Here is a 20,208-nt window from a genome sequence, read left to right as displayed (position 1 = left end):
GTGTCATTGGATGGTGCCAGGAGTGGAAAGGGAGGGTCATATTGTTTTAAGCTGGGGGAAGTTGTATCTTGGCTTGAGTCACGTGGGGAGGTATGGAAGGAATGAGCAGGAGGAGCCGTTTCATTTGGGAGCCCAAAGTCCCTTCAGCTCCCTCAGTAAACCCCACTGGTGTCCTCAGCCACAGGTGACAGGAGAGCAGACTTTTAACGTCACAGAATGTCAGAGCTGGCAAGGTCCTCAGCAGTATCCACTCTAATCCTCACCAGTCCTAGACCTTGATTGGGGAAAGCACTTGGTTTAAGTCAGATGGCGATTTAGTGGCCAGACCTCTCAAAAAGTTAAGGAGAAGGAATGTGGGGAAGGTCCATGTGGCTTTCTTCAAGCCTTGTTCGGGGAAGTCTGTATGGACCCATGATGAGTTAGGGTCCTTTCAAATGGCCAGCCTCCCTAGGGTTTTGAAACGTACCTGAAACATTGACTTGGCCCCCTTTTCAGGAGCAGTGTGACAGGGGAAAGTGGTGTGAGGGTGAGGAGGGTTTGGGGGCCTCGGTGGTGAAGGACATGGGTAGGATGGCCCCGCAGTGTCCCACTTGCTGTGACTGGGAGCAGGCAGTGCCTGGAAGTTCTGTGCTGTCAGTAGCTGGTGGAGGGAGGGGACTGGGTGGGTGGGACATGCCCTTGGGTGGCTCCGCATCCACTCCAGCCAAGCCTACAGGGAGGGCCTTGGCTGGCCTCCGCAGCCCTGGGCACCGCTAGGGGAGCAGGGCCAGACTCGGCACCAGTCCTCTGGGGTCTGGGCCTCTGTGGGAGGCCAGGCCCATCCCCAGTGTTTGCCGCTGGGGCCCAGCCTCGGCCTGTGCCGCCGCCTCTGCCTCAAGGCGCCCCAGCCAGGGAGAGGCCCTGCAGCTGCTCCTCAGGGCCCGCCAGCTCCGTCTCATCACGCCCGCTCTCTGAGCCCTCGAAGCAGCCAGAGTCTCGAGGAATGTCCACCTTGGGTTCAGACACTGTGTTTGCCGCTGGCTCCTGGCTGCTCTCGGTGCCCTCTTCCGCCTCCTCGCTGCCGGCTGCCGGGGCAAAGGAAGGAGATGGAATGTGGGGGTGCTTACGCCTTAGCTGGGAGGGGTTTCCAAAGTCCCAGGGCCCCTTGTGTGTGGGGTAGGGACTCTGGGAAGTCTACCATAGGCAGTCTCTCCCTCTGGGCACCCACCACCATCCCTACCCTGCTCACCCTTTCTGGCTTACAACCATGTGGGAGTGGTTTCCAAGGCAGCAACCCAGCCCAGGAGCTCAAATTTCTTCAGCACCCAGCTAGCGGCTGGGAAAGCTGCACTTGTTCCTGGTTCTGTTATTACCCAGCTTTGAGGCCTTGAGTACACACCTTACCTTCTCTGGCCTTAAGTCTCCCTTTGACCCCAAAGGGAGTTGGACCCCATCATCCCTAAGACCTCTCTGTTGCCAAACTTTGCCTGAGACTGGAATTGGAGTGTGGAAAGTGCCTTCCCATTGCAGAGGGGTCCTGGGGCTGAGTGTGCTCAGAGGGCAGGGCCAGGGCAGGCCTCCCCTCCCTGGAATACCTGCAGGCACCCCCACACCCAGCTCCTAAACCCACTCACTGTCATAGTCCAGCAGCAGCTCGGCGGCCGTGAGCAGCTTGGCCCGGTGCTGTGGGTCCATGATGTTCAGCTCATTGAGGTGTGTTTCCCGCAGCTCTTTGAAGTCCTCCAGTGTCTGGTAGCCATTGAGCAGCAGGGTGGACGTGTGCTCCTGTGGGCAGAGGCAGACCACCAGTGTGGCCACTTACAAGCCACCCCCGCTCAGGATCCCCCCCTTCCCACATAGCTGACCATGCCCTAGCCTCCATTTCTGGGCCAAGTGTGCCTCCCTTGATCTTAGAGTGCAGGTCCCAGCTCAAACCTCCAGGCCTATGCGCTCCAGTAGCTCATGCAGAGTCTTGGGCTTGGGCCTCTTGCCCTTGCTTTGTCGGCGGGTGGGGCGGGCAGGTCCTGCGGCCTCCTCAGGCAGCACATCCACATAGATGAACTTGAAAGATCCCAGCCTGCCGTTGAGCAGGCCCAACCATGTGCCCACAGGTGGCTTTTCAATGATCTGGATCACATCTCCTTTCTGTTGGGAGGACAGGAGATCACAGTGGAGCAGGGGAGAGGGGAGGGGTATTCCCTTGGCCTCCAGGGACACTTGTCGTACCCTGGCTCAAAGAAGGCTACTTTATGATCACAGCTTTCCCGGCTCAGGAGAGGCCTACATGCCAACCTTACCTGCAGTTTCAGCGAGTCATGGTCATAGGGGCTGGGAGTGAAGTCGGTGTGGACTCGTGCCCTGCCACAGAAGGGCCCTGTGTACTGTGGGGCAGGTGGTTCCTCTCCGAAGCTGCCAGAGCCTGGGCTGGGGCTGCAGAGCTCACTGCCTGCAGGATATGGGGCAGGGAGGAGGGTCACCTTTGTCCTAAGACAGCTGGGGCAGTACCTGGGAGATACCTTCCAGGGGCTGCGGCTGGAAATCCCTAGGATTCATGCTGGGGAAGAATGCTGGTCTCCGGCAAGTCTCACACTGCAGAAGGGATTCTGACCCACCTCCTCTACCACCCTGCAGGAGCACAGCTTTACCTTTGGGACCACAGGCATGAAAATGGTTGACCACAGAAGGAGAAATGGCTCATGGACTAAAGAATGAGCAATTTGGAAGGACCTCTAGAGACCAACTGGGCCAACACCCCAATGAACAGAAGAGGAAAACTGAGGCCAGACAGGACAATTGACAGCTCAAGGTCTCTCAACTTACAATTGGTAGCACTGGGGCCATTAGACTCTGAGTCTCCTGACTCCTACCCTAGTGCTCCTGGAAGCCACCTTGCACCTGAGAAACCACACCCTAAACTAATATTTTAGTTTCTCTACTTAATAAGACTCTGTCTGGTTATAACATCACATGGAAACTCAGACAGGCTCTTTCTCTCTGGGAGGGGAGGGATGGAGGGCATTATAAGTGGCTTTTGGTGGGGGCAGGGAGGTGTCTGTGGAGTCAGAGAAAGAGCATAGAACTTAGAACTAGCCTGAGGAGTGAGGACAGTGGCTCTGTGGGTCTGCGGCCCAGAGTCTGCGGCCCAGAGTCTGCAGCCCCTCCTCCAGGAGGGGCTGTCCAACCCCATAGACATCTAGAACATGCCAAGTGGCGCCCTGAGCCCAGCAAACCAAGGGCTGCAGTCCAAGAGGCTGTCTTCCCAGGTGGAGACCCTTTACCCCCACCCCCAGCCTGGGACGTCAGAGGCCCAGGCGCTGTAGCCTCTACTTCCCCTTGGGAGGGTGGGGGTGGACTAGTCCAAGAGGGCAATGGGGCTCTTCCTCTGACCCTGGGCCCCTCCAGGGCCTGGAGACAGCAAGTGGCAGCTCCTCTAGGCAGACCTGAGCTCAAGACTGGGTCACCTTGGGCAAGTGAAAACCTTTCTGGGCCTCAGTTTTCACATCAATACAGTGGGGATGATAGTACTGGCACCATGAGGTTGTTGTGAAAATTTAACGTGAGAGGGCTCGGAAAGTTCCCAGCAGTTAAACTGTGAAGGTTCCTTTCTCTCACCTCCCTCCCAGACAGCCACCTGCATGGCTCTAATCCAGTCCTTTTCTCCAGACTCAGCAGATGTTCCCTTCTGGCCCCTACTCACCTGTGGATGCCTGGCGGCTAAGTGCCGGAAGCTCCTGCTCCTGCTCAGAAAAGGCCAGTGCCATCTTCTCAGGGCTGGGGCTGTCCAGGCTGCAGTCTGGCGAAGTCGGGGAGGCTGAGCCCTCCTCCAGAGTGTCTCCCTGCAGGGGAGGGGAGGCAAGGAGCCCTGAGAGGCCTTGACTGGGATGCACACGGGGCAGCTCCGGGTGCAGAGGAAACGGGCCTGGGCTCCGTGGAGAAGTGGGGCCTCGCTCGATCATGGGCTCTGTCGCTTATAGGCTGCCTGGCATCTCTGAGGTCAAGTTTCCGCTTCTGTGAAGTGGGAATGACAGTCCTTGCCCTGCCTCCCTCATGGAATGAGGAGCCTCTCCGGCACCGTGGTCTGCTGGACTCTGCACATTCACGTGAATGTGCTCGGTCAGCCTCAAGTGCCAACGTACACGCGGGAAGGGCTTCGGTGCCCAAGCCTGCGCTGAGCGCTGCTGCTAGGGCAGAGTCCAGCAGACCACGGTGCTGGAGAGGAGCTGCTTTCCGCTGGGCTCCTATGTGCCAGCCCTGCCCGCCATTTCATCTCATCCTCGTGACACCAAAAGGTAGTGCGATGACCCTCCCAAGTTTACAGAGGAGGAGTAAGGGAGGAGCGTCCCCAAGGCCACACAGGAACCCACAACAAGTTGGAGTGACTCCAGCTCCTCCACTTCACCACACCTCAGTGTGGTGGTGGCCCTTTCACAACTGGCTCCCTAGGAATAAAAGCCCCGATTCGTAGCAGTTGCCAATTCCTGTGTCGGGAATCCTCCCCGCGGCAGCCGACGTCAAGGCACCGGTACGAAGTCACTGACCGAGCAGCACACCAGATAGGCTAATGCCACCACACAGAGACTGTAGATGCAAACACCCTCAAGAACTTAGAGAATAGTAAGAGAGAGTAGAAGAGTCGGGAAATTATGAGTTCTGAAGATTGACGGTCGTCTCCTTATTTGTAATATTTGTTTAATTCTAAACTCATATAATCTCATTTTCAGCAGTGTTTGGGTTTCACATCTGACTCACAAAATTCCCGAAAATTTGGCCAGTTGCTGGCCCCAGCCGGCACGAGCCAGTGCGAGCGGAATAGAGCACACCATGGCCGGGCACCTTCTGTAAGAGCCCTGAGCTCAGCACACCCACTGTGTGACCTCAGCTCCTGACATGTGCTGGCCCCTCAGCTGTCTGTCCTACCCTTTCTCCCTGGGCTGGAGCCAGCCTTCTCTATTTTCCCTCATAGGGGCCCCTCTTCGAATCAAGTCTTCCCAATCCCAGACGCTGGTTCCAAGTGAGATGTTGAGGTGGATGAATTTGCTTCAGGCAGTCTCATTTCCCTGTTAGCGGCCCCCCTCCTTAGGGCTGCCTTTCCCAGTAGGTTCTGATACCCAGACTCCCATCCATCCTCAGACCCTACCCCTGCTCCCTCAGGACTATGCCTTGCTGCCAGGTCCACGGCTGAGTGAGCCCTCCTCTGTATGACCTTCCTTCTGGTACTGAATCAGGCCTTCAGGCACGGCACCTGAGCAGTGGCTGTCAAGGTGGTCATGCTCACACCCTGCCAGAGCAGTGCCCGTCCTCCCCATCCCCCTCTGCTCCCCCGGACCACAGGCCTCACCATCTCTTCTGACAGGGCCTTCACCATCATCTTGCCCATCTTCCTGTTCATGGTTCGGGAAATCACGGCCCTCCACTTCTTCCCCAGCTTTTTGCCACTCTTCCCGGCATCTTCTGGGATAGGGACACCTGAGTCATCTTCTGGAATCTGTGACAACAAAGGAGGAGGTCCAGGGACACTGGTGATCCTGGGTCCAGGATCTGAGGGCAGAAGGAGGCCCTCAGGTCCTGGCAGAGGATTAGGGGGTGGAAGTTAGAGGCCCCCATCCCTTTCCCTCCTAGTCCTGTACCTGATCAGCCCTATTAATCTGTAGTTAATTTGATAATTACAGTTGACCCTTAAACAACGTGGGAGTTAGGGGTGTCAAATCCCACCCCCGCTGCCTGCAGGTGAAAATCCATGTATAACATCTGACTCTCCCAAAACTTAACTACTAATAGCCTACTGTTGACCACAAGACTTACCCATAACATAAACAGTTGATTAACACATATTTTGTATGTATACGTACTACATACTGTATTTTTACAATAAAGTAAGCTAGCGAAAAGAAAATGGTATTAAGAAAATTACAAGGAGGAGAAAATACATTTGCAGTACTGTCCTGGGTTTATCGAAAAAAATCCGCCTGCAAGTGTACCTGCGCCATTCAAACCCTTATGGTTCTAGGATCCACTGTAATTTGCGATTGAAAAGAACGCGGCTGAGTTCTTGGGGCCCAGAATTTCGGTGGGTGGGAGGGCGGGCCTTCTGTATTTAAGCAGGCTTTCCTCAGCAGTCTGAAAATCTCCTCTTCCCCCACCCTGCCATCCCCCCACCCGGGGCCTGCAGCCAGATCCCTGGAGGAGGAGCCTCAGCAACTCACATTATCATCCAGGTTAAATTCCTTCTCGCTCACCACGGGGGAGCTGGGTTTGGATTTGGCAAAATCCTTGAAGCTGCTGGAGCGCTGGAGTGAGAGCTGGAAGAGGCAGAGGAGCCACCATGAGTGGCTGGAAAAAGGCTGGCGGAATGAGGGGCGAGGAGCTGTCCCCTGCTACTGACACACGCACCTCACGTAGCCCAGGGCTAGGAGCGCCCACGTGTGCCCTGAGGACCTGGAGCTAATGAGGTGCAGCATCCAGATGTACTTGGAGGTACCTGGCTGCTTGCCGCTCTTCAGCCAAGAATAGCCTTGAATGCTGGCCCCAGGGCAAGCTCCAGACCTCAGGAGCCTGTGACCTCAGCCAGGCCTCAGACAAAGCCCACATTTCCACCAGTACCTGAAGTTTGGGCTCCAGAATTTTGCAGTGAAATACTAAATGAGTCTGGGCAAAAGCATATCTCCTACTAGAGACATACCTCAGCACGACCATAGCATCACCTTTACATAACAGAGAAAACCTTCCCCAACACCACAGCGGCCTCTTTGCCCTGGATCTGATTCAAGCATGGTGTCCCTGTCACAGTGATAGTGGCACAATTGATGTCTCCAGCCTGATGAATCTGTGTCCTCGGAAGAGCAAGGCAGTCACACCCCAGGAATCCGGCCTGGCATTATACTTTCTGGAAACCCTCAGTAGAAGGTGCCAACAGATTTGGGACATGAACTGTTGGGGTTAATTTAGTGAAAAAAAAGGCAGCCATTTTCTTTCTTCACCTCGGCATACTAGCCCACTAATATGATGGGCTGGCTCCAGTGCTTGGACTTTTAAACCCTGCCAGTGGTTTTGCACTGATGAGGTTGTTTTCAGGAAATGAGCGTTCTTAACTGTATATGCATGAGCATGGCAAGATGGCAGCCAGAAACCAGGGCCAGGCAGGTAAAGAGTCAGGCTTTACAGACAAGAAGTGGAGGCTGAGTCTGAATCAAGATCAACAGTCAAGACCAGAGATACACACAGGAACCAGGGTTCACAGATGGCCAGACAGATAGAGCGGGATATACTGCAGACACCAGAGATAAGGGCTTGAGGAACCGAAGCCCCAAACCCACACAAAGCTGAAAGTTTCACATCCTCTTTCCTATGAAAGGGGGGTCCAGTGACAATCCCCCCCAGGACAGGGGCAGTATCACCTGACCCCAACACACACACAATTGGCCCCTACTCCTGGGGACTATAGCGAGGACTCCTGGGGATTTTAGTTCTCTTGGTGGGTCTTGACCAAAGGCAAATAGGCAATCAGGGTCAGGGGCCACACCTTCCTAGAGGTTGCAGCCAACTAGCTGACCAGAAACTAGGTCAGCAGTCATGCCAAGCAGACACTACCACCATGAGGGCTGCCCGAATGAAGCACCTACAGCCTCAGTCAGAAAGCCTCTTCTGTGCTACACTGGAGAGATGGAAAAGGGGGGTGCGAGTGGGCATGGGGAGGGGAAAGCATGACCACGGGGTGACTGTTGTGGTTCCCATGCGTCTCCTCCATCCTCCTTCCTTGGTGTTCCCCACCCACTATTCTTTCCTCTTTTTCCCCCCTTTTTTCCCCCTTCTCTCCTCCACCTTTTGTTTATTTCCTTCTCTTGAATGGCTAGGATGCAGCTGCCTGGATAACTTCCTCCTCTTATTGCCTGGAAAAGAGGGAACAGAGAGAGGGTGGGCACCAGGCTGGCCTGGGCCCAAGGAGGGCAGGCTGGGCTGCTATTTATAGACCGATGGGACCATTATGGCCTTCCCTTCACTGCTCTTTAGCTTGTCTGCAGACCAGGAGGCTGAGAGTTGCCCTAGAAGCCCCAGGGACTGGCAAGCCTAGGAAAGCACGCAGGAGGGCAGGCACGGGGCCGGAAGTGGGCTTTGTTGGGGAGAGTAAACTCACCACCAGGCCGCAGTTCTTTCCTTTTCCTGTCATTAATCTGCAAGCTGGGGGCTGGGAGGAGGGCCTTTGGCCCCCAAGACCTTATGTCAGGGCCCCTCTGTCCCAGCTTTAGCTCAAAATGGGAGGAAAACCATCCAAAATGGCCGTAGGGGTGGTGCTGGGACTTGGGCCTGCTGGCCACTCCTCAACCCAGGGACAGGGAAAAAGCTAAACATGTTCTTCAGGTGACTAGGGGTGGGGGCCAGCCAGGGTAGCCTTTGGCCCAGCCTACCTCCAACCTGAGGGACAACCACAAATATTTGAAAGCCTTTTGGTGACTCTGAAATGATCCCCCCACCCAAGTATGGGTTGAAACCCTTGAGCCCCTTTGGATTTTCCACCTGGCTTCCAGGTGAAGGGGTGAGACCTTCCTGGGGGGGTCCTGCCCAGGGCAGGAGGTAGTACCATACACTGTTGGCCCCTTTTCCATGTCCAAGAGGAGTATGTGGGCCTCTTGGGAAGAGCTACTTTTCTGGCATCAGATGTTGATGAGTTCAACTCTGGGGGTGTGTGACCTTCAGTGAGTTATTTAACCTCCCTGATCCTTAGTCTCTGTCAGCTCACAAGTGATCACACCTTGATTCTGCCATTGACCAGCTGTGCAAAGCTAAAAGAGTTCAGCTTCTCTGGGTTTCCATTTCCTTGTGGGTAAAATGAAGACAAGAGCACCTACCTCGTTGGTGACTGTGAGAATAGAAGGCGCTGACACAGCAGCCCCTCAGCAAATGTCCATGTGTGCTTAGCCTTTCCTCTGACCCCCTCCGTACTTTCACCCAGGGCGTGCCCCACCTGGAAAACTCCACCCTTCTCTGTCAGACATAGTTTCTCCCCTTCTTCACAATCCAATGGAACTGGAAACAACCCACATGCCCATCAACTATAGAATGGATACAGGAATTGTAACAGTCATGGAAGGGAATAGTACATAGCAATGAGCTCTCCCCAACATATGGATGAATCTCACAGATACGTTGTTGAGCAGAAGGGGTCAGCCACAGAGTACATTATACAGTTCGTCATATAGAAATTTCAAAACCTGGCAACACTAAGCTATGCTGTTGGAAGCCAGGATAATGGTGATCCTTAGGAAAAGAGAGCATGTAGTGACAATCAGGGGCATAAAGGAATTTCCTGGAATGTTGGAAGTGCTTTTTTTTTTTTTTTTTTTTAAAGTAAGCTCTATGTCCAATATGGGGCTTGAACTCATGACCCCAAGATAAAGAGTTGCATGCTCTGCCAACTGAACCAGCTGGGCACCCCGAAAGTGCTTTGTTTCTTGATTTGGGTGCTGCCTGTGAGGGAATGTTTGCCTTATAGAAATTCATTGAGTGGAACACTTATAATTTATGCACTTCTTTGAATGAATATTATACATCCATAGAAAGGCTTTTCAATTCCAGTTTCAAAGATGCTGCTTCCTGTAGGAAGGCTCCCCTGCTCAGCCCCTCAGAGCCTCACACTGTTCTCCATTGGCATCTTCTTCCCCTACTTCTTAAGGAAGCTTGGCTTTCCCTGGGTGTCTCTGCAACCACCCTCTCAGCTCCTTCATTGTACCAGCCATATACCCAGCACCCCCTAGGCCCTAGGCACTGACCTGTGCATATGTGGGCGTCCAGTAAGAAAGGGCTTAAGTACCTCCCAGGTACCCTGTACCCTGCCAAGCACTTCGTGCATACCAGCTCACTCCAGCCTCACCACGGTCCTGTCTTATGTCCCTATTGCCCAGCTGAGGAAACTGAGACTCAGGGAAATGAAGTGTCCTAGGTAGAGTCACACAACTGGCAGCAGCAAGAGCAGGAGTTTGAACTCAGGTCTGCAACTCTGGAAACCTGTGTGTGTTGCTGTGCTCAGAGCTTACGGAGTTGCCTCCCAGTACAGGAATGGATTGAGTGTAATGGCAACTGTGGGCAGTGTTTGGAGGGAGCTTCCAGGAGAGCGGGTGGAAGCATGGAGGAGGAAGGGCTTGGGTGGGCTTCATGGAGAAGGAGGCACATTTAAGTTGCTCCATGCAGGGGAACCAGGATTTCTCCAGGAGGATCCGGGAAAAGTTTAAGCAAGAATGAGAGTTAGAAACATTCTGAGTATAGTGGGTATGGTGGGAGGTGGAGCAGAAAAGGTCATGGAAGGCCCGTGCCAGCCATGCCAAGGAACTTGGGTGTTAGTTAGTCTATGGGCAATGAGAAAGCACTGGAAATACAAAGTGTATGCTGGTGAGGGTGTCATGTAGAGGTATGCTTTCCTACTGGTGGGCTGGGTCTTTTATGCTCACCAGATTTTCCTAGTGCTTTTGGGATCAGTAGGGGGACACGAGGGTGTAAAGAGAAGGGGTTAAGACTCTGGAGACTGACAAATTTTGGCTTGGATCCCTGCTCTACAGCTTCCTGTCTGTGTGCACTCGGGTAAGTCACTTCACCTCTCTGAGACTTGGGCATAAAACAGAGATAAAGACAAGATCTGCTCCTATGTCACAAGGCTGACATGCGAAGCAAACAAGCTAAGATATGGGTGCACGTGCAGCACCTGGCACCTGATGTGAGTCCTCCCTTGGTGCAGGCTCTTAGTGCTTTCAAGTCTTGTTGCCTCCACTTCAGGGCTAGGACTGAGGCTGTCTTCTTTGCAGCATGCTCCCCATGCCCACCCATGCCTACAGCACGCACCCTCTTGTGTGCACATGCATGCACGTAACAGAGCACTCTCACACTGATTGTTCCAGGCGATCTATACAACCTCCTGAGATGCGCAGATCAAGAACTATCCCCCTTTTCCAAAATGAAGGAACCAAGGCCCAGAGAAGGTCAATGAACTGTCCAAGGTCCTACACCTAGAACCTGTAGGATTTCAACCCCACTTTCTTGCCCCCTGCCCAGCACATTCTTTTTTGGCAGGCCTGGGATGAGGAGCAGGGGCAGGAGAGAGAAGCCTCATTTGTCTTTGTGGTTTTCCCTCCATCACATCAACCTCAGCCATTGAGAAGAAGGGACTTGCCCAAGGTCATAGCACTAGAGCTGTGCTGCTACCTCCAGGCCTGGGGAAGATGCTGTCCCTACCTTCTGGAAGCTAAGGGCATTTCCACAGTACAGGGCTCGGAGAGTGGCTCTGGAGGCTGGCCCAGGCTCAGGCAGGGGTGGTTTGGGATTTGCCTGGATGATCCTCCCTAGAGGACATGGACCTCAGAGTGCCACATGGGCCTTGCTTCTCCTGGGAGAAGCCTGTTGGGGTGGGGGGGGGGGGCGGGAATCCCAGAGGCCGAGTCACCAAACAGAATCTGGATAAGGAAAGTCATGGAAGAAGACAGGGACTTTTGGCTTCTGTGTGCCTCTGGGGTACACATGGTCCCACTGTCAAAGTGTCAGCTCTTTCTCAGACCCTTTCCTCCAGCTCAGCTCCCCTGTGGTTTGGGGCCCAGCAGTGTCTAAAGCAGTCTCTGCTTCCCACCCCCATCAACCAGAGATCAAGGGGAAGTGGACCTGCTCATTGAGGGGTGGCAGCCAATGGTAAGCCTGCTGGGCCAAGCGCCAAGCAGGGCTTGGATGGTGGTGGCAGAGCCTGTGTGAAGACTCATGAGTCTCTACCTGCCTGTGCCCACCTCCGCTGCAACCTTAGAGGAGCATCTGGAGTGGGGAGTGTACAGCCGGAAGTGGCAGCCACCCCAGGACCTGAGATGGGGCAGGAGGCACACCCCAGTGCCCCAGGGCTCAGCCTTTCAGCTGGCTGGGCCTCCGCTTGGGAGCTGCTCCCCTGACAAGGGGCTCCCCCGTAGGGCACCTGGGCTGAGCTCTAGGAGAAAACAGCAGGGCAGAGTGAGGGCCTGGAGGCCCCAGAGTGTAGCTTGGGAGCTAGGCCTGGGCCTCTTGGACCTGGTTCAAGCCTGCTTTGTGATGGTCCTAGGATCCCGCTGGATGTGTGGGATGTACTTGCTGGTTGCCTGGGAAAATCCTATAATCAAATCAAAGAATAAGTCTAGAAATCCTCAAATCCAACTTAGGGAAATCTAGATCTGGCAGTCTTCAAGTAATCTTCTATTGGGCCTCCGCTCCAGGAAGAGGAATATTTCAGCTGCCCATGGCACCTGCTTTCCTTCCTGGTCTTTAAAATCCCTCCACTGAAATTTTCCTCCTTCCCATCTCACCAGCTTCATTTCTCAGTCTTCACAAATAATTTCTCCCCACCTGGGAAGAAGCTGTACACCCTGTGCATTCTACTCCAGCTTTGGAAACCCTTTTCTTGAGTATAGAAATCACCTTGGGCCCACTCTCTAGTTGGCTGCCGCTCTTGTGGTACTGGAGAGCTGCAACAGAACTGAACCAAGGGGGCAGAGTCCAGGCGATGGCCACAGGGTAGGGGTCCCAGGAGCATCATGGCTTTTAACCGGGTGGCCCAGCAAGGCTCTTTGAGCAGCTCTTGAGAGGCCACGCTTGGGCAGAAGTAGTGGCAGGACCAGCGTAGGGGATAGAGAATTAAGTACAATCTTGGGATTCAACTCGAGAATTATATTTTGTGATTCTTGAATTCTGGTCTAGGGTTCTAACCGTTAATTTTAGGTCTCTATCCCATCGTTGTGGAGTTGAATTCTAGAATTCCAGACTTCTAAGAGTCTATTCTATAACCTTGCTTCTCTAGCTTTTGAAAGTCTCTTCTGTAGTTCTGCTACTCTAGTAACCTTTGGGCCCCTGCCCCACTGCCCTTTGGCCCTTGCCTACTGACACAACGTATGGCCTTTGGCTCTTCCCACTTCTAAGATTCCTGGAGGGAATGGGTTGAGAGACCAGAGGGAAGGAAGGAGTGGGTTCTCAGAGATGCTCCTCACCTTTCTCTTCTGAGTGGGCTCCTTATCACTGGCGTTGGAGGGTTTGCGGCGCAACATGGTCCTCCGACGTGGTGACGCTCCGTCCTTGCAATCTTAGGTGTCGAGACACTGAGGCCTCTTGCTCAGCCTCACTAACACCGTCCAGGGAGCACAGCATGGACCGAGCCTCTGGCCGCCACTCTGACTGCTGCAGTGGCAGCTTGGGGGTGCGGGCCATGGACACCCGGCAGCGGCAGCATACAGGAAGCCCCGCCACGTGACCTGCTCTTACAGCAATCGCAGCCCCTGCTGGCCCCTAGGGAGGAAGGAAGTCCCAGCTTCAGTCTCCAGAGATTCCGATGCAGACGGCTCTTAGGTTGAAGAAGCAGAGAAAAGTCCCTACTATGCCATCTCATGTCAATCATCAGCAATCCTGCTCCATCTCCCCGCAGGTGGCCAATCAACTGGACATTATATGGCCTACTCACACCTCTTATCTCACTGACCAGAAGCCAGAAGCCAGAAGTTGGACCATGTCTCTCTGCCTGTTAAGCCAATGCTCCTGGTCACCTTGCATCACCAAGGTCATTGCTACCACCACTACCACCCCTACAACCATGTCATTCCCACCAGTCATTCCCACCGTCATCAGCACACTTACAGCCATCATCACCATGGCAATCACCCCTACAGTCAGCACCATCAGCCGTTACCCCCACAGTCCTCATCACTGCTATCAGCTTACAATCATCAGCCTCACGGCTGTCACCCTTATAGACATTCCACCCAGTCACCGCCCCAACATCTTACCCCTACAACAGTTATTCCTACAGTCATCACCCTTTACAGCCATCACAACATCCCCACCACTGTCACTGCTGCAGTCATTGCCAATGCTACCACAGCCACTTGCTAGAACAACCACCTGTGTAGTCAACAACTCTCAGCCATCCGCCTCTATCTGCAGTCATGGTTACAGCTATCTCCCTACAGCTATCATCCCCACTGCCACAACCATGCTGTCATCCTCACCACAGCAGTCATGCCTGGAGTCAAAACTCCTTGACCACCCCCATATATTTGTCATCACAACAGCCATCACCATGAAAAAGACATGATTTCACAAGCAACTTCATACCACTAGCAAATGTCCCATTCAAGGCATTTCTTGAATGCGTGTGTGGTTAAGTTTACAATGTTCACTTTGTGGGTTATCTGTGGCAGATATTTTAATAACTTCAATGATTTTCTTATTCCAGAAGCAATTCATATTCATCATATATAATTTAGCAAACATGGATACACAAAAAGGAGGAAATTTAAAAATTCTCTCCATAATTATCTTCCATACTGTTTCAATAAATATCTTTCTATTTTTGAGCCTATAACTACCTCTCTCTCTCTATATGTATTTTACAAAAAAAATCATACTGCACAGAAAGCAGATCTGTGGTTTGAGGGGGTGGGGAGGGGAAGGAGAGGTCATAACGGGCACAAGGACCCTTTTTGGGGTGATAGATATGTTCACTATCTTGGTTGTGGTGGTTTCATGGGTGTATACATATGTCAAAATAAATCATACATTTTTAAAATGTGCAGTTTATTGTAGGTCAGTCATACCTAAACAAACTGTTTTTAAATTATCAAAACTGAAAAAAAAGTCACATTTCCCCAACTCTGTTGGTATCTCCTTGTTAAACCGAATACAGTGTCATTGAGACTTTCTCATGCTAGGAAATATTCAACTATGCCAACTTTTTTTTCACTCTTCATTGCACATCCTTAAGGTAAATATTCATAGCCACAATTTTTTTCCTTTGGATGGATTTCCAGAAGGGGCATCCCGGGGTAAAAGGTGTGCATGTTTTTAAGACTTTGCATTCTGTAGCACTTGTGAAATCCTGGGCTGGCCCTCTCCTGTTCCCAAGATGTTCTTGTTGACTTCCTCCCCGCTTGTCCCCCAGCCTGCCCCACGCCCTTTGACCATCCATCCGTCGGGGTGAGCTCAGGGAAGACCCGGTCCTTTCCCCCCAGGCTGAAACCATCCTTCTTTGGCTCTGTCCTCAGCCTGCCAGGCGGGCTCCTGAACAGATTCCGCACCCCAGCTCGCTTCCGGGCTCTGCTGCCTGGGAAGGAGCCTGGCAGGGGTGGGGGACGCGGCCCCGCGGGGCGAGGGGTGGGCACAGGGCTGCAGGGGCTCAGGGCACCGGGGGCTCCCGCAGCTGGAGCCCCCGCAGAAGCTCCCAGGTTCGCACCGCGACGGCGCGTCCCCGAACCGAACCTGCGCGCAGGATGTGCCCGCTTCCTGTTTGCTCAGCCCCGGCCGCGAGCCGAGCTCACACACTAACCGCAAAGCGACTAAAGGCAGCCAGCTAACCAGGGCGCTGGGCCGCCGCCTCGCCTAGGCCTGGGAAAAGGCGGCGGGAGTGGGGGTGGGGACCTGAATCAAAGTGCAGAGAGGCGACCAAACCCCCCAGGACAGAAGGGAACGAGTGTGGTCAGCGCTGCCCTTCTGTCTCCTTTTCAGATGTGCCTCCCCTGATCGGCAGCCCCTGCTCTGGGGGTCCGGGGCTCCTCCATCTGTACTTGCCTTCCCCCAACTTTTCGCTCCTGGCAGACTGCCTGGGTCCTAGTCCCCTGAGGTCAAGCCCCAGCTGGCTAATGGGCCCTAAACACTTTTTAAATAGGTTTCCCTTCTGGGCAACACATTAGCATTTTATAGGTTACTTTCCAGGTACACAGAGCTCTCAGCTAAAGAAGTGATCCAGATCAGTAGTGCAGAGAACAAGGCCACCTCAAACTTGATAATGGGCTGGCAGACAGGACCTACAAGCTAGCTCTGTGCAGAACCTTGTGCTAAGCTCTTGGGGGAGACACAAAATAAACAGCTTCCGAAGTCCCTTGCACTTGCGAACTTACGTCCTAGGTGGGGAGGCAAGCTCACATTTGCCCAGTGCTTGTTCTTGGCCCAATGAGTTCATCCCAACACAACCCCATGAAATCAGCAGTTTAAACTGGGATTATTAGGGCAAGGATGTGGCCAGTATAAGCGTGGGGGTAGGAAAGCCTTGATTTAGCAGCTATTTTGTGGGATGTGTACGTTTTGGGGCGGGAGGTCCCACAGGTAGTGAGATCCCCTTGAACCTTCAGAGAGTAGACAATAGGACTGCCAGACACCGAGGTTACTGTAGGCTGCATTCACATAGAGCAGCCCCCACCTGCACTCCTGAAGAGATTCTAATTCGGTAGAAGATCATGGGTGTGATATTTGACTGAGATATGTCTGAAAGTGTCCCTTACTCTCCAAATCCTTGTTTCAGAGAGTAAGAGTTTGGCTATCGAGGGATATCTATATTTGGATAAACCTTCAAAATGATTCTTAGTCTCACCTCTCCCAGCCACACACACACATCCAGTGGAAAATAATACTCTGTGGCAGGCGGTGGGAGTGAAGAGGAAGAGAGGGCATCTGGAGGTCTGATTCCAGGCATAAAAGCTGGATAGCTAAGGCCAGTTAAGTGTGTGTGCAGGAGGATCTGTAGCAGAGTCCTGTCAACCTGGGGAGTGCTCAACACCTGTAATATTTGGGTTGGGATGGGGAAGCAAGTTGACTTCAAACAGCTGTCATGAAGAGGAAAGGATGTATTCTGGTTGGCCAGGAATGATGGGAAACAGACAAATGGAAGGTTTGGGTTCCTTCCGAGGGAGACATTTTTGATATGTAGATGGTACTTAGTTCAACCCTGGTTAAGTAGTAGAGCTTCCTGTGTTTAGAAATGTTCAAGCAGACACCACACGGCTGCTTGGAAATACCTGGGCATTTCCAAGGTGAAGTCCACCTTGGAAAGCCCAGCCCATTAGCAGATTTCATGGTGGTAATCATAGGCAGGGAGGGTGAGAAGAGCAAAATCGCAGGTAGGAGAAGGGCAGAGGAGGGCATGGAACGTGGGCAGGAAGCATCCATTCCTCTTGCACACAGGACATATAGAGCCTGCAGCTGTAGGAGCACTGGGGAGTCCCTGACAGCAGGGGCTGATGGGAGGGAAAGTCATCTCTGAATCTCTGAACTCATGATAAGGTCCCGGTTTAAAAACAAAGAACACCTGCAGGCAGCTGTGGCAATTACCACGAAGGAGAGGCTGGGCTTTGGCGCTCAGAGAAAAACACACTCACTACTCACTGCAGGCGTTTCTATGGGAGACTGGGAGGGACCCGGCTGCTCTGCCTAGGATTGTGTCCCAATGTTACAAGGACAAAAGTCGCTGAGCAGTCTAGGGAATGATTGTCTAGGGAAGAGGCAGAGCAGGAGACACCTCCCAGAACTGGGGTCAGGTAGAACTGGATTCAAATAGCCATAGATCACTTACTGGCTGCATGACCTTGGGCAAGTGACGTTGGCAATGAGCTCTTGTGAAGACACTGATAATGTGGACCTTGCCTGGTGTGTGTGTGTGTGTGTGTGTGTGTGTGTGTGAAAGAGAGAGAGAGCAGAGTTACCCAGATTACATGTCTAGAGAGAGCGCAGTCAGTCCAGCGCACAGCTCACACAAAGTGCTCTGTGCCTGAGGAGGGGCTATGTCAAGTTCATTCCAGGCCCCACTCGCAGTTTCTCCTCTTGTCTTGGCACCTGCTTCCATATCTCATCTGGGCCCCATCTGAATCTCTGCTGCATGACTCTGCGGTCCATATCCTGAATGTCTCCAGCTTGCAAAGGGCAGGGTCCCTCAGCCCCAGCTATTCTAGAACACAGAAGGTGTGGCAAGCAAGAGAATCTGGAACTACTTAGGACTGCTGGGAGGGAAATCAGCTTCTCAGCTTCACAGCCTCGCCATGGACCACTGGGGTTTTCTCAACCACCCATCCTACCCTACTTGTGCTGCTTGCTCAGTTCCTGTTTCACAAAGAAACAAGGAAGTGAGGAGGTGGGCCAGTGTGAGGGCCAGGGCTGGCTGGGCGGGGTCAGGGAGCGCCTCCTACTTCCAGCCCAGAGAGCCTTGGAGGCCAGGGAGGGACAGGGAGGAAAGGGTTGCCATTGATTCTTTCATATTTCTATATATTTTTTGGCACCAAGAGTTCTAACCACCGATTTGAGGAAGTGCCCAGTGAGTTGGTAAAATTCACTGCTGACGTGGGTTAGCTGGGTGAGGGCAGCCAGCTCCACCCCTTCCGTGGTCCCAGCTCATGAGGAGCTGGAGACAGCTGGCCGGCAAGAGACAGGACTGGCTTAGTTATAATTTAAAAAATGCACCACTTAGACTCTTTGTGTATATTGTATGTATGTATGTATGTATGTATGTACCTATGATCTCACCCATGCTCTTACCTATTCCAAAAAGGATTTAATCATCAAAAAATGTAGCTCAGTCCCATCATCACCACTGTTATCACAACTGTGTGACCTGAAACAGATCTCCTTGGGCTTCAGTTTGCTCAATAGAGGCAGTAGGGAGTGATGGAAGAACACACTGAATGCAAGAGAAGCAGCAGCAGAGCTGAGTCAGGATCCTGGGAATTTAATCCTGACTTCGCCCCACTGGGCTGTGTGACCCGGGGCAATTCCCTCTTTTATCTGTGCTGCTGTTGCATTTCCCCATCTGTACATCAAAGGGATGAAACCCACTTTTTCTTTGTGTTTGTGTTTGTGTTTTGTTTTTAGTCATGGAGCTCCTAGTCCACACTGGCTATGGGATTCGTGGGACCTGGTACAAAGTGAACATGCAGGGCCCCTTGTTGAAAATTTTTTTAAAATTTCAAGATGGTGAGAGCAGAGTCCAGGACTCTTCTAAGCACAAGATTGGTCACCCAGAAGGTGGTCCTGCGACTACTTCCAATACAGTTTAGTGGGAAGCCCATGAGGGTGCCTTTTAGCAGGAGCTCTGCCTTTTGGGGCAGTCCTTCTGGCATTTGTAAGGAACCCCGGGCGCTAGGAAGCATAGCTGGGAAAACACAAATTAGATCCTTGGTCAAAAGCCTGTCTAGTTTCGACGAGTTATATCTAAAATCTGGATCCTCAGGGGCGCCTGCATGGCTCAGTCGGTTGAGCGTCTGACTTTGGCTCAGGTCATGGTCTCACGGCTCGTGAGTTCGAGCCCCGCGTCGGGCTCTGTGCTGACAGCTCAGAGCCTGGAGCCTGCTTCCGATTCTGTGTCTCCCTCTCTCTCTGCCCCTAACCCACTCGCATTCTGCCTCTGTCTCTCTCTCAAAAAATAATAATAATAATAATAAACAGTAAAAAACTTAAAAAAAAATCTGGATCCCCAGTTTTTTCCTTACATACCTCCAAAGGTGAGGCAAGAGTTGAACTCATGCTGGGTGAATAATAATCGCATTATCATCTGCTGTCTGCCTGGCTTCCTGGCTCACAGAGTGTTGTCCCATCTGGATCTTATGGGTGGCTCACTGTAAGTTCATGTGGAAGGCGTTATAGGTAGTTTACAGAAGAGATAACTGAAGACCAGAGAGTGACTTGCCTACAGACACACAGCTGGCACAGCTGGAATTAGAAGCCTGGAATCCCATCTCCTAGGAAAGGGGGCTTTTCCAATGGGGCATTTATTTATCTTCAATTCCTAATGATGTCTCAAGTGCTCCTGCGTGTGTTAGCCTTGCTGTGTAGGCTCTGAATGTTTCCTTGCCTGATGCAGAGAAGCCCTTCAAGCGGGGTGCTCAGTGTGCTGACTATCTGGGGCCCAGCGAAGGAGGACCTGGGTGGCAGAGCCATACTTCTGGGGACAGGGTTCTCAACCCCATGATGGTGGATTGGAAGGGGCAGTTAAGGGAAGAGATGAGGCAGAGCCCTGGGTCTTGCACTGAAGGGAGGAAAGGGGAGCATGTGAGCAGCCCTGGGCTGAGTCTGGCTCCCTCCCCCCTCCCCCCAGTACTGCTATGGCCTGCCAGAACCCCAGAAACAAGTATCTGGGCTCGAAAGGAAAGGTCTTGGTGGGCAGGCCTTGAGGAAGCAGGATGGTGTGGAGAACACTTGGGTGTCAGTCCCAACTCACCAGCTGTGTTATCCTGGCTGAACCTCAGTTTTCTCATCTGTAAGATGGTGAGCACCACACGACCTGCCCTTTTCTGAGAGAGTGGGTTCTGGGGTCATCTGACTGGTTTGAATCCTGCTTGTTTCATTTCCTTGAGGAGTGACCTTGAGCAAGTTGGTTAATCTCTATAAGCCTCATTCATTTCCTTCACTTGAAAAACAGGAATAATAAAAGTACCTTCCTGAAGGTTGTAGAGATTAAGTGGGAAAATGCAATAATGTATTGTACCCTTG

General features: G+C 52.6%; 1 protein-coding gene across 1 annotated transcript; it reads right to left on the bottom strand.

Annotated features, from left to right (window-relative positions):
- Positions 1 to 642: 642 nt before the first annotated feature.
- On the bottom strand, positions 643 to 13,156 carry SASH3 (SAM and SH3 domain containing 3). Its single transcript, XM_027054274.2, has 8 exons — positions 12,957 to 13,156; positions 6,183 to 6,278; positions 5,318 to 5,464; positions 3,677 to 3,815; positions 2,277 to 2,425; positions 1,915 to 2,124; positions 1,614 to 1,764; positions 643 to 1,064 (listed from the first exon to the last, which is right to left on the bottom strand). The coding sequence occupies exons 1-8, from the start codon at positions 13,011 to 13,013 to the stop codon at positions 874 to 876; spliced, it is 1,140 nt and encodes a 379-aa protein (XP_026910075.1). The 5' UTR covers positions 13,014 to 13,156; the 3' UTR covers positions 643 to 873.
- Positions 13,157 to 20,208: the final 7,052 nt, after the last annotated feature.

Source organism: Acinonyx jubatus, chromosome X (assembly GCF_027475565.1).
Source record: "Acinonyx jubatus isolate Ajub_Pintada_27869175 chromosome X, VMU_Ajub_asm_v1.0, whole genome shotgun sequence".
Lineage (NCBI taxonomy): Eukaryota > Metazoa > Chordata > Mammalia > Carnivora > Felidae > Acinonyx > Acinonyx jubatus.
The sequence above is the reverse complement of the archived record's forward strand: the minus strand, read 5'-3'. Positions and strand labels throughout refer to the sequence as shown.